This window comes from Sceloporus occidentalis, unplaced genomic scaffold (genome assembly GCF_023333645.1).
Source record: "Sceloporus occidentalis isolate IW3139 unplaced genomic scaffold, rSceOcc1.0.p SCAF_1, whole genome shotgun sequence".
NCBI classification, from domain to species: Eukaryota; Metazoa; Chordata; class Lepidosauria; order Squamata; family Phrynosomatidae; genus Sceloporus; species Sceloporus occidentalis.
Genome location: NW_028316981.1, coordinates 303,481,923 through 303,496,450, shown reverse-complemented (window position 1 = coordinate 303,496,450; position 14,528 = coordinate 303,481,923). Strand labels below are relative to the sequence as shown.

The 14,528-nt window shown below is 43.0% G+C and overlaps 1 protein-coding gene across 1 annotated transcript in view; it reads left to right on the top strand.

Annotated features, from left to right (window-relative positions):
- The window catches only part of LOC149324177 (netrin receptor DCC), a 227,729-nt gene that overhangs the window by 10,916 nt on the left and 202,285 nt on the right, over positions 1–14,528 (top strand). The window contains exon 3 of the mRNA XM_089487445.1: positions 1,948–2,142. Coding sequence (XP_089343571.1) covers positions 1,948–2,142 — 195 coding nt within the window. The remainder of the gene's footprint in view (positions 1–1,947; positions 2,143–14,528) is intronic.

The window sequence follows — 14,528 nt, the reverse complement described above, 5'->3', positions numbered from 1 at the left end:
AATGATACATTTCAAGTCCTTATGGTGATGACATTTTGAAAATGTTCTAGTGTGCTGCATAATATATGGTGGCTGCAAAATCCATGTTTTCTTTAGGTGGAATTTGGATTGTCTGGACATAAAATTTTAATTGTGCTTTTACCAGTATAGAGTACAGTATCTGAAGCTGACAAATATGCTTTTTAACCATTTTCTTGATCTACATAGACTCATCTGTTCTGTGTTTTCTACTACCCAATTCACTATCCCATATTCTACCACACTTAAATCATACCTTATCAGCACTTGTTTCATTTCCAATATTCTATACCTTCTCCATTTATCCCCTCTATCCTATATTACATATCTGTGGAAAAATTATGACAACACTTAGGTTTTCTGTGCAGTGGCTTTTATAAAACTGCTCATAAATGGACATATGGTAATTACATTTTAAAAGCAAAACATCTTTAATATGTTGATACATCTTTTAAGCCCTGACTCTTAATGTGTGGTGCATTTGAACACATTCCTAATTATGTGTGGCAATTTAAAACAGCTTGATTAATTTTAACTATAAAAAGCATTACAGGATTGCAAATGCATCTCTGATGGTCCAGGGAAATGTCTCAAGAATTGAACTAGATCGTGTTTGCATTTTCCTTTTTAAGTGAGATATAATTCCAGAATAAATTGACTTTTGAGGGTGGAATGTGAAAAAAAAACTCTTGCAAAATTGTTGTGAGTATTAAGATCTCTAATGTTCTAACAAGATGTTCCAAGAGGTTTCAGCAGTGCTTTGGAAGACTTTACAGGTGTTCACCAAAATTCATTGCATTGACAGTAAAATATCAAGGACATGGGCTGAGCAATCAATGACAGTGCAACTGAAAAGTACTTGTCCCATTGCTTTTTAAAATGTATTTTTTCCAAGGTTTATTGTGGGAATACTTCACAATCAAAAGAAGCCCTTTTGCTAGAGTTTGCATCAGCATTTTGAATCACCGTCCTTCTACCTATATCATTTAGCTATAATATGACAGGCTTCCCCATTGGAGAAAAGATCGTAACTTGTCTCTTATGCTCTCAAAGAGACAAGCTATTTTATTGCTCTTCTGAGGAGACATGGAATATGATAGCTTTTGTGCAAACCTCTCCCAAAATGGCTTGCTTTAACCTTTAGATGGTTTGGAAAACACAAAGAAATATACAGGATATTCATTAGGAATATTGCTTTACATGCAACAAAATCCCTATTAATGTCTGTAAATATAATGGTTTCTATTTGTTTTGTTTTGTTTTAAGATAGTGAATCTTTTTAAAGTGCTGTTATATAAATCAGAGCAGTTTGTTTAAGACAAACATAAATTTGCATGCTTGTAATGAACCTTACAGATCGATATCATTTTCAGAAATATTCTTTAAGGCCAGTAACCTGTGAGTCCTTGGTTAGTCTGTAGCATTTTCGCTGCTTCCTCCTGCTTATGTATCATTGAAAAGATTTTTTTCAGGGGCTATTTTTCTGGGGAAAGTTCCACGCAGTTTAGTTTTGCTGACAATTATTGGTATCCTCTTAGCTCACCATTATTGCTATCCATTCTTTCCCATAAAGGTTCATTGTTCTTTCCCACTTATCCCACTGCTTTCAGATTTATTTATTTTTAACATGATGGGAAGGATAAGGAGTAGTTTGAGAGTGATCTGATTTGGTGAGTGACACAGTCAGAAATCCTGTGTGTTCTAGTGGAAAGAAATTAAGTGGTGTGGTAAAAGAAGAAGAACAAAAAAACAAGATACTGTAATTCAAAAGTTAAGTACTGCTACAATTTGCATGCTAATTCTGCATGTAACAAGTAAAGTCACTTGAGTTTTCCTTCCAGCAACTGTGATATAAACCCAAAGCATACTCTTGTCAATACTGTAATGCAGTCTATTCCATTGCTAAAAGCTCTTTCCTTTGACTCCTAGAATCTCAGGTTCCTGACCAGCCAAGCTCTCTTCATGTCAGGCCTTTGTCCACCAGCATCGTAATGAGCTGGACACCACCACTGAATCCAAACATCGTTGTACGTGGATACATCATTGGCTATGGTGTGGGCAGCCCATATGCCGAGACAGTGCGAGTGGACAGCAAACAGCGATACTATTCCATTGAACATTTGGGTAGGTGGTCCTTCCTCTTCAGGTTTGTTTGAAGCTGAAACATTTTGAATCAGATTCTTGTTTCATGCAGGAAATCTTGAACTAAAAATATTCCCAACAAATGGCTGCTTGAAGACCTCCAGTAAGGCTGAGTCTACCCTGACTGTGGGTAATTGGTTCCATTATCAATGTGTAGTGACCGGTTAGAAGTTTCTCCCAATGTCCAACCACAAGTCACCTCCAGTATGTTAATCCTATTAAATCTTGTCTTGCTTGCTGGCAGAGCATTTCCACTCCAGTTAAGTTTCAAGTGGGCACTTTCGAATGTAGCAAGTTTTTCTTTGTGTTTATGTGTTTTCAAACATTCAAGAGGTAGCTGTGACAGTCCACTGAATAATGATTACTTGGGTATTACCAGTGTATACTATGAAAGGAGATGGAGCTGATCTCCTAACTAATGTTTTGCTCTGAGTCTCAGGCTCTAGTGTCTGGTTTCAGAAATAGGGTTCTTGGTCCAATGTTGTTTCAAGTTTGCTATTATATATCTGGAATTCTGTCCCCTCATCATATGACTTAGATCTCATATAACTCTATAGAACAATGTAAATTGTTTGCAGATTGAGATTCAGTTAGCTTCACTGGTGTAACTGTGCCCTCCTCTTCTTAACAAGTAAAGGAGGTGACTTGGAAGCAACATAACCACAGAGGGTAAAGGAATTCAAAATGACTGTTTTCTACCCATTTCCACTGGTGGGGGAATTCAAAACAAAAATCCACTCAAGGGGTATTCTTCAAAGTTCTCTTTAAAGTTACTTATTCCATCCTGGGGCCAAAGTAGTCATTCTCTTAACAATCATTAGTTCCAGAAACTGTTCATACTGTTCTGAAAATCTACATGCTGAGAATGGTTTACCATTCACTGAGCTTACTTCTGGACTTTGGTTATGGGAAAATATTCTCAAAATGGTTGATAAGTCATTTGCCAAAGATCATTCTTGGGGAAGATTTACACTCTCTTCCTGCCCTTCCATTCAGGCATGCAAGTTCATGATGTGACTGCTGGTGGTACATGAGAAATCCAAGGAAACACTAAGGAGAAAAGTTTCATTATCAGAAACATTCTTGACTGATTCTCCCTCCCCAGTTTTGCACTTCTGTGACATTGCATTCCACATCTAGATTTGAAGGATCTCTAGCTTATCCTGCTATGACTTCTGATACTCTTTTGACTGGTTTTGTGCACCAGAGTCAGTGCACATGCAACTGTGGTTATATACAGCACCAAAAGAGGAGTGGGCATGGAAAGGCAAAGTGCTTAGTTTTTAATCTTCCCATTAGAAAGAAAGAGTCTGATTAAGTAAATGTCAAATCATAAACTTAGGAATTGCTACTGTAGCTTTTCGGGGGGGGGGGGGGGGATAGCCTGCATGTTTGCTCATTAATTTTGCTGGCATCTCTAGCACCATTAATACGTTTTCTTAATCAACTTGCTTTGCTGTGCAGGAGACCATGTGAAATAGCTGATCTAATGATGAGTTTGTTGAGTTGACGAGCGAGTCCAAAACATAATCAGCATTTTATATTCCATGACTGCAGGATTGCTAGCTATTCAGAACGGTGCCTTTGCTTTGTAACAAAGTTTCAATGCTAATGAACACCATGCTGTGGATGCAAAGTCCCACGCTTTCCTCCAGAGCTTATTCTACAGACTGGTGCCAGTTGCTGAACACAATGGCAATCAAGCCCTCACACTTTCTGTGTGTCAAAGAGTAGCAGGATGTGTTCCTTTATCTATTATTACACTCTTACCCTGACACTTTGTCTTTATGTTGTGCTGGACAAGTATATATATAGCAAAGGGAGTTGATTTTTAAAAAAATTCTGATCTCCACAGAAACAGAGATCAAATTCTTAGGGTCTGGCTTCTAATTATTGTTATACTTATTTATTCTTGTATTACATGATTTTCACACATCAGTCTTTTTTCAAACATTAATCCTGATAGCAAGGCAATGAAAAACAATCTCCCCCCCCCCCCAATATATGGGATATACCAACAGCAACAACTTTGTTCATTCATCCATCCATTCATCTACCCAGTCATTCACAGTAGTTATTCCATGCTCTTCCTTGTTCAATTCAAAGCAGGAAAGTTCATAAACGATAAAATAAAATAAAAACCAACAACAATATCAGTTTATGAAAAAATCTGAAAGACTAGCAAGCCAGCAACTAGAAACAAACACATATAGGTGCTATAAAATATAAGAGAGAAAGGACACATACCAGTTATGGCAAGGCCAAGCTGCATTGTGCAGCGTGTAGAGAGGAAAGTTTCAACAGCATTGCAGAACTTGCACAAGGAGGTGACATATTGACTTTCTGAGACATGGAGTGTCAAAGTTGTATGTGATAACAGGGAAAGCCCTCCCCCTGGGTTCCATCATGCATGCATTTCTAAAGAAAAAGAGTGCTTCTGGATCTATACTTCATCAGTTTTACACCCAAATAATGTTGGGACAGAAGAATGTTAGAACAGCTGATGCTTTTCTTCCCAAATGAATCTTGGGACTTGAAGTTTGGTGGCTAAAGCTGCCCTTTTAGAGAAAACTAGGTAGTCTCAAAAACCTATAGCTCTCAGTATTCTCTCAGGAAAATAATCCAGGTTAAGGTTGTGGTGTTGACAATCCCTTGAGGTAATATATTATGTTAATGGTAACTTCCACAGTGGGGCTGTTCTCACTTGTGATTTAAAATGAATTTAAATACAGTGGTTCATTTTAAAGCGATTCAAAATACAGCGAGTGTTATCCCGCTTTTCAATTTGCTTTATTTGTTTCATTCCCATTTACTTAATGTTTTATTTTAATTCACTGTAATTGACCCTGTTTCGTCCCCATTCAAGGATGAATCGGTGTATATTTAAACTGGTTTTGTTACTTTTTCGTTCACATTCACTTGTTTCTGCTGTCAATCAAAGCACGTCATCATGACGTCACATTAATTCGGAGTAACATACACCGATGTAGCCTGTCTCTGCATTCTCACTACCTGGCTGTTTTTAATTCGTTATAAATTTTGCGGTTGTTTTTTTTAAAAGAGCCAATCAGGAGGCGCTTATTCGTCCTCTTCTGTGTCTCCCCATATTAACTGCCATAACTCAGTGCTAGGAAATCCTGGGAATGGTAGTTTATTATGGCACCAGCACTCTCTGGCAGAGGAGGATAAATGTCTCACAAACACAACAAACACAACTATCCCATAGTTCCTCTGGAAAGAGCCTCGGTTCCCCAAATTCGCTTTGGCCGCCCCATGGGGAGAGAATCTTTGGGGAAGATTGCTCCCTGGGCTTTCTTGGAAGCCATCCCATAGTTCCTCTGGAAAGAGCCTCGGTAGCCCCAAATTCGCTTTGGCTGCCCCATGGGGAGAGAATCTTTGGGGAAGATTGCTCCCTGGGCTTTCTTGGGAGCCATCCCATAGTTCCTCTGGAAAGAGCCTCGGTAGCCCCAAATTCGCTTTGGCCACCCCATGGGGAAAGAATCTTTGGGGAAGATTGCTCCCAGGGCTGTCTGGAGAGCCTTGAAGTGGGGATATGTCCTGCAAAACCCATCCCATAGTTCCTCCAAAGCCCATCTGCTGCTCAGGCAGAGGTGATAAAGAAAGAATAGTTAAAAATGGTGTTCAATGGCTCTCCTCACACATCGGTCTATGAAAGAGGAGTAGAGGGGAAGTTGCAATCCACCGGAGGAAAGGCTATTATGCGAATGGAAGAAAATGGCGCTGGCGATGCAGAAAGAGACCAAAGAGGGTGACACCCCCAGGCCAGCCCATCACGCTCCCCTCCTCCCATCCAGCTGACCCGATTCAAAGGCCAAAACGTTCCTATTTAAATATTCCGAATCCTATCCCGAATCAAGGAAAAATTGTAGGTTCGACCCTTCTATTTTTTTTTAATCCGGATTATACGCCATTAACACGGATTAAATAAAAATCTGCTTTACGATTTGGATTTTAGTGGGAACGATTGCGGGTTACTCTGGAACTGTTCTAGAGTTAATTCGGTTTCTAATAGGAACGCTATACCTTGGATTCGATTTGTAACATGGAGTATAAGCCAGTGAGAACACCCCCAGAATTGTTCTTCTGATCTGAGTACAAGAAAAAATTTAATCAGTCTCATAATTTCTGTTCATGATGAGACACTAAGCATTCCAGCATTTGTACTGAATTGTAAACTGCCTTTCAGGAGTAATTCACGGTACAGTCACTGACTGAATAGTAGCTGAGGCAGACTCATATTTTTCTCTGCCCCATAACAATTACTACATGAATTGTTTTTGTCTTGTTGTATTTTGGAAAACGCTTTCCAGACAGTAGAAACCATTACTTTGGTAAAACTAGGGATCTTCACTTATATCACTGCTTAGTCTAGAGAGAAACCTTTCAAATGCCATTGGGTGAAATGATGAGAGTTTTTGCACATTTTTCAGTGACCTTTCACATTTTGAGGCTTTTGGGAGAATTTGATAAGCCTTGTTTTAAGTATGCAAAAGGAGGCTTAGAATGTTCTATCTGTAGTCCTGGGCCCAAGAGCAAATAGTGGAATAGGAGCAAAAAAGATGCAGAATCAGGACTAAAAGAAAAAAGAAAACAAAGTCAGGACTGAAGAATGGCTAGAAACACAGAGTACTGAGTTTCTGTTGCTCAATGATGACAGAGTGTCTCCTTATTGTCGGGAAAGAACCAATGGCCAATCTCAGCAAGCAAACCCAGATGAGAATTGGAATATTCTTTCCAAAGAGGCTGTTGTTATGCTGCAGGAGGCATAAGTTGGCAGCTCTTGACATTGTAAGCAAAGATAAATGTGGCAACCGACACCTTGTATAGGGGTCATAGAAAAACCGGTTGACTTGAAAGTGGCTTAGGCCTTGGAAGTTAAAGACTTTGAGAAGACTAAGGAAGCAAGTGCGGAAAGAAATCACAAGGTCTAAACCTGGACGAAAGGGCTCTTTAGAGATGACAATGAGGCTGTGCAAGCATAACAGTTTGATACTGTAAACATAATTTCAATGTAGAAAATGAATTTTTCTGTGTAAAATAAAAAGTCACATACCAGTTTTGTGCAGCATCACTCCTAAAATGTAAATATCTCTTCAGTATAGGCTTTCTTAAAATATTTTTGAATGTTATTTCCATCCCTAATGGTTCAATTATTATTATTTATTTATTTTTACATTTTGTAGCCCTTTTCATACCATTTTCTGAATTTTGTTGCAAGCAGCTTTGGGCAACATTTATCACAAAATAGTGGTGCAGAACTGAACTAATGTTGGGAAAGGAGAAAAGTCAAGTCTCTTGTTGAATTTTCCTTGTCACCATTGCCAAGTCCTTCAATATGGCATCCTTAATTTAGCTGCTGCTGAACTGTAGGATTGTAGCTTGTTTTATTTCCAGAGTAATTCATTTGGCTTATGAGTTAATGCAGCAGTTCATAGCTTTTTAAAACAGATGTTCAGAACTATCTGTTAATCAGATGTTCAGTTTTTATGCATTTCAAAGAGATTTGTATAAAAGAGTTTCAAAAATCAGTTAAAATTTGCTGCTTTGATGCTGGAATGAAAGACACAGTTAAAAGAAATATATGTCAACAGGCAGTGGTCACTAAAGTTTCTTTGTTTAGATCTATACACACACATACACACAGAATGCCAAAAAGATGATAGGCAAAGTGCCTGATGGGCCAGGCTGAAGATAGCATTCCAAAGTGGAGTCACCCCTAACAAGAGGATTGCCAAGATTTATCATGTGTTTTACTTCAGATGGTTGGGACACAAAAGGGAATTATTGAGGATCACAGTAACCAGGCAGGTTTGTGTGACAAAAGTGGTCTATTTTGGTCAAAGACTGTAAATAAAATTACAATTACTAAAAGTGGTCATTAATGGACATAAGTCCCAAAAATGTTGGCTATAAGAATATTAGAAAGATGCAAATGGAGATTTTTCAAAATCCTCCCATGTTGGCTTTGGCATTCTGTAAACTGTAGACTTAAAAGTAACTATTCTGACTTCTGAGAATTTTAACATATCAAATAACAATTTTATGAACAAAGATAATTAATTGTATGAATATTAATGTACTGAATCTGTGAATGTTTGAGTGCAGTGATAAGAAAAAAGTAATATTTCTGAAGAAGAATATACAGTGGACCCTTTGTATATGTGGGGGATGCGTTCTGGACCCCACCCCAAGTCCCATTGTTTGCTATGGCTGCACACCTCGGGCTTGCTCTCCGCATGAGCTTGAATCCATGTATGATAAGCCCACGTATGGGGTGGGCTCACTGTATAGTGTTTCCTTTTCTCTTAATAATGCAGTACCCTCCCTCTTAGAAGTGACTTAAATGACCATCCAGTCACATCCAGCTTCAGTAGGAGATACCTGGAGTCCCCCCAAAGTTCCTCTATTACTTGACTCTCAAGCCATTTTAGTTTCCAGTCATGGTGGTTGTTTGCACAGCTTCCTCTTGACCTCACATCAAGGTGGAAGGATTGCGCCTGATCCTACCTATGCAGACATGGATAGCAATAGCAAGTACATTTCTATACTGCCTAAGTGGTTTACAGAGTGTAAGCCAATTTCCCCCAACAAGCTGGGTACTCATTTTACCAACCTACAAAAGAATGGAGGGCTGGACCCTGGAGCCCTGACTAATATCAAACTCACAACATTGTCACTGTGAGTCGTTGCAGTACTGGCATTAAATCACTGTGCCACCAGGGCTACTTGTAAGAAACTTTGTGGCAAAACCAGGCTGTTCACACAGGCCTTCCCCGTTTCTTACTTTTCTGGTATGTGATCTGAGAAGCCCTCCTCCCTCCAGTCACTCTATCTGATGTGGAAACAGGGTACCTTGCCACGTGGGTGCAGCCAGGTGCCCCATTTCCATGTCCGATGAGGTGACTGGAGGGGGGGGGCAACTCAGATGGATCACATGCCAAAAAGGTAAGGAGTGGTCCCAGGTCCTGGGTCAGTTTGAGGATGGGTGCATGAACACCTTCCAGTCTCTGCAGTGACCCAGAGACTGATCCACATGAGCACTGGCACAGATTAGCACAGGTTCAGCCCATTCTAATCTGACTTGTCTTCTCTGGCCCATGGATGGAGTAGTACTGTAGTTCCAATAATTTCTTCCAGATTGTTTTGACCATTTTCATTCAGTCCAAAGAGGAGAAAAGCTTTAAAAATGGTGACGAAATAGGGAAAGGAGAAGAAAATTTGGGGGTACATTCTCTAGGTTGAGATGTTGGGATCTGGTATAGGGATATCAAGAATAGTCACATTCTCATTCTTGATAGATGAAGGCAAACCCCCCTTTAAAAAAATCAACTACCATGGGATTTTTTACATTATATTTTATTGTAAAAGATTGGTTAAAAACAATATTGTGTTTTGCACAAAAAGTTAACGTTTTTCAACATAAAATAGTAGCCAGTTAGTACCTTACACATCTTGAAGTTCCACTTTGGAAGAAGTTCTTCAATGTCCACATTCAGTTCAAAGTTGCAAAAGCAAAGTGGTGAATGATTTTTTTCAAACAATCCCCAAATGTGGACAATACTCATAAAGAAATGCATAAAAACTCTTGTACTCTACAGTGCAAGAACAAAATAAGAAATTATTACCTCATGATGCTGATGTTTACCTTCACTCTAAGGTGGTTAAGGGTTTTCTAGTATTATATTGCTCTGTACAGTAATAATCTCTTGGTCTTCAGCTTCCTCCAGCTTCATTTAAAACCCAGGAGAAGCCACCAAGGGGAGACATATATTGAAAGATAAAAACATAATAGCATGGTCACCCGCCCTCTACCGTGATAAAGCAACTCCAAAGAAAAGCAGAAGGAATTCTAAAATTACCTGAAAATGAGGCAGAAAAGGGAGATCTCTTTCATGGAGTAAGTAAGCACTCATGAACTGAAAGGCAGATTTTGGCAAAGCAGATATGATGGTATTGTGTATGATTAGTTCAAATTATGTAGAATATGTCAAGAATGTCCACCTGCAAGCATGGACGTCATTGTCATTCAAATTCAGCATAAAAAAGAGCAGAAGAATACCACCCCAGAATGCATGTTCTCTCTCATTAAACTCACTGCTATTTTGGGTGTCATTTTTCTGTGCTGAAGTTCCAGTATTTTTGCTGCCACTGCTTCTGGTGCAAACAAGAAATCTCTACTGATCAGGAAGAAACATAAACTAGAAGGATCCTGATCTGTGGAGATTCTAAGCTTCACAATATCATGGCAAAGTCCTTGTCTTGATCCTCTGCAGGAAGGCAAATAGAACTTAATCCCCACAGTACTAAATTGATCAGAAATCAAATGCTTATAGGGGAGACTACTGCATTTGGAAAAGGCAAAGATAACTTCTGTCCGATACAACAAGAGCACGTAAGGAGGTGTACAGTGGAAATGTTTTGGATGAGATCTGCTTTTATGAGTATACGAAATTGTTTTTCAGCAGTTCATGAAGTGTGTCTTCCTTTTATTTTATATTTGCCAGAATCCTGTTCATGTTTTCTGCATGCCTGTTTCCCTAAGAAAACATAGCCAGGGGTAACCATGTTTGCCATATAGCAAAGTACAATAACATCCAAAATCCACAATAGTGATACCTTTACTGGACCAACCAAAATGCACAAAATACATGTTGCAACCTTTTGAGGCTTCACTGAGATCTTCATCAGGCAAAGATATTAAAAAGAGGGTGAAAGAACGATACAGTGATGTTAGCTAGCTACAGGCCTGCATTTTGTCAAGATGTTGCTGCTTTTGTAGTCACTCTCATTTAAGAGGGTATGGAGGAATATCTATGCAGGCAGTCCACGCCTCCCTTCAGCCATGTGGGCTCTGAGAGACAAAGAGCCACAAAGTTGAGGAAATAAAATTGAAATCCCATTAGCAACACAAAAAGATACTTCGTTTGAGCTCCAGGTTGCCCCCATCCTTGCTGAGTCTATCAGCCTCTTCATTAGGCAGAAAACATTGAATTTCTCAAGACACTTCCATGCTGTTGAATTAGGAAAAGCTTTAGTTTTAGAAAGCTGTTTAAGTAAAACATACCAAAAACAGTCCCATTCCCCCCCCAAAAAAATGTTTTACCTTTGTTGTAGGTATACTATAAAATAAGCCACGCCTCCCTCTCCTGCCGGACTTTGGGCCAGGGGCCAAGCTGCTGCTGCCGGGCGGCTCTCTCTGGGGTATCGGAGGTGTGCATCTGCGCACCGCCCCAGGGAGGCCGCCCACGGACTGTTTGGAGGACTCCTCTTTGTTTTTGCTGCGGCTCCGAGGCGGCTCCGGAGGACCAGACTGGGGACACCTGGGGGGAAGGTGGAGCGAGGGGCGTGTCGGTGGCAGCGACACGCTGAAAACCAGCTCCCTGGACTCCTCCTTCACCACGCCTCCCTCTCCTGCCAGACTTTGGGCCAGGGGCCAAGCTGCTGCTGCCGGGCGGCTCTCTCTGGTGTGTCGGAGGTGCGCATCTGCGCACCGCCCCAGGGAGGCCGCCCATGGACTGTTTGGAAGACTCCAGCAGCGCAACTGCGCAGCTGCGCAGCGGCGCAGTTTTAGCGGCGCAAGAGCCAGAAGAGGCTGTGTGGTTGTCAGCCTTAGAGCAGGGGATGCCTGAAGTGGCTAACCTCTGCTCTCTCTATTGCTGGGGAAGGGGGGGAGGAGGTTATGGATGCGGGGGATGCGCAGGCTGGGGAGGAGGGGGATAACATCGGCATGAGCGGAGCTCCCATTGAGGTAGTGCTGGGCAAGGGGAGATATGGCGGTGGGAGAAGGGACTTGCGTTACAGAGGAAGATGGGATCGATGCGTCATATCTATCTCTCCTTCCTGTCCCCCTCCCAACCAAAGGGACCTGAGGGTCACTCCAACCGTGCCACAAACCCTGTCGCTGCTCCTGTGCAATGCCAGGTCGATTAACAACAAGGCCCACATCCTCCACGATCTGCTGGAGGACACTAATTGCGACCTGGCTTGCATTACCGAGACCTGGCTTGGGCCTGAGGGTGACACTGTGTGGGCACAGGCCCTTCCTGCTGGGTTCTCGGTGAAGGACCAGCCCAGGTTAGGTGGGCGGGGGGTGTGTGGCCTTGATACATAGGAACACCTTGTCTCTCACCAGGAACCACATCCGGCAGACGTCCTTTATCGAGTGCATTTACCTGACCCTAAAGGCTAAGGACAGTCTAGGGATTCTGTTGGTGTACCGACCACCCCGTGCGCTAGCGGACTCCCTTAACGAGCTGACACAGCTGGTTGCGGAGCTGATGCTGGAGACGCCCAGGCTCTTAGTCCTGGGCGACTTCAACATCGCCCTCACGGCCAGCTATGTTCCACCCGGTGCGGCTCGGGAATTCATGGATACCATGGCAGCCATGGGCCTGTCCCAGCTGATTGCGGGTCCAACGCATTTTGCGGGTAATACACTTGATATGGTCTTCTGTTCGGATGCAGAAAATCCGTGGGCAGAAATAACTAATATTTCCCCCCTGTCATGGACGGATCATTTCCTCGTGGAGGCAAATATCAAGGCCGCTACCCAGATCCCCCCCGGGGGTGGTGGACCTATTAGGATGGTCCACCCTCGAAGGCTGATAGAACCCAATAGGTTCCAGGAAGCCTTAGAGGGATACATGGTTGGAAGTGACAGCGACTCTGTTGATGCCCTGACTGGTATCTGGAATACCGGTCTCTCTAGGGCTATACACAGCATCGCTCCCAAGCGCCCTCTCAGGCCTGCTTCCAAACGTAAGCCCTGGTATACGGAAGATCTCCGGGCAAGGAAGCGGGTCCTGCGACGGCTAGAGCACCGCTGGCGGAAACACCTACGCTTAGCCGACAAGACTCTCCTAGACCGCCTTTTGCAGGACTACGGAGAGGCGATACGAGCAGCTAAGAACGCGTTCTATGGTGCTCGTGTCGCGTCCGCGGAGTCGCGTCCAGCAGAGTTGTTCAGGGTGGTCAGGGAGCTAACTCAGCTCCCTCCTACCCCGAACCAGATCCTTGAACCTTCGAAGGCCTGCTGTGACAATTTAACAACTTCTTCGCGGATAAAACCTCTCGGATAAGCGAAGGTCTTAACGCTGGCATTGGAGCAGAACCTAGGGCAGAGGCGTCCAGAGCCTCCGTGGACTCCATTAAACTGGATCAGTTTGAGTTGGTAAGTACCGATGATGTGGACAAGATCCTCGGAAGCGTTCGGAAGACAACCTGCTCTCTCGATCCCTGTCCCTCATGGTTAGCAGCGCAGGGGGGACCGGCAGTAACTTTGTTGCTGCGACGGATTATTAATACATCTTTGAGGGAAGGGCAATTTCCATCTGAGTTAAAATTGGCCATTGTAAAACCTTTATTAAAAAAGCCCTCCCTCAACCCCCTGGTATATAATAATTATCGGCCAGTCTCACTGCTGCCATTTTTGGGGAAGGTGATCGAGAGGGCGGTTGCAATCCAGCTTCAGTCGGTCTTGGATGAAACGGATTATCTGGACCCATTTCAAACTGGCTTTCGGGCGGGTTACGGGGTTGAGACGGCCATGGTCGCCTTGGTCGATGATCTCCGTCTGGGCATCGACAGGGGAAGCGTGTCCCTGTTGGTGCTCTTGGACATCTCAGCGGCTTTCGATACCATAGACCATGGTATCCTTCTGGAACGCCTGGCTGAGGTGGGAATCGGGGGCACTGCGCTCCAGTGGTTCCGGTCCTACCTCTCTGGGAGGTTCCAGATGGTGCAGCTGGGAGACGTGTGCTCCGATAAGAGGGCCCTCACAACTGGGGTCCCTCAAGGAGCCATTCTGTCTCCCATGCTATTTAACATTTACATGAAACCGCTGGGAGAGATCATCCGGAGACATGGGGCGCGGGGTTATCAGTACGCTGATGACACCCAGATAGTCTTCTCTATGTCTCCGACTGATGCAGTGACCGAGAATGGCGTCTCTCCTCTCGTGGCATGCCTGGAGTCAGTAATGGGCTGGATGAGGAAAAACCGACTCAGCCTGAATCCAGAGAAAACGGAGGTACTCGTGATAGGTTCCCCTGGTCCAGGAATGGCGGAGGTTCCACCTGTCCTGAACGGGATCACGCTTCCTGTGAAGGACTCCATGCGCAGTCTGGGGGTGCTTCTTGATTCGTCGCTCCACCTTACATCTCAGGTGAATGCGACGGTCAAGAACACCTGTTACAGCTTCGGCTTATTCGCCAGCTGCGCCCATACCTGGCCCAGAGGGGCCTTGAAACGGTGGTAAATGCTCTGGTAACCTGTAGATTGGACTTCTGCAATGCGCTCTACATGGGGCAACCCTTGTATCATACTCGGAAGCTACAGTTGGTACAGAA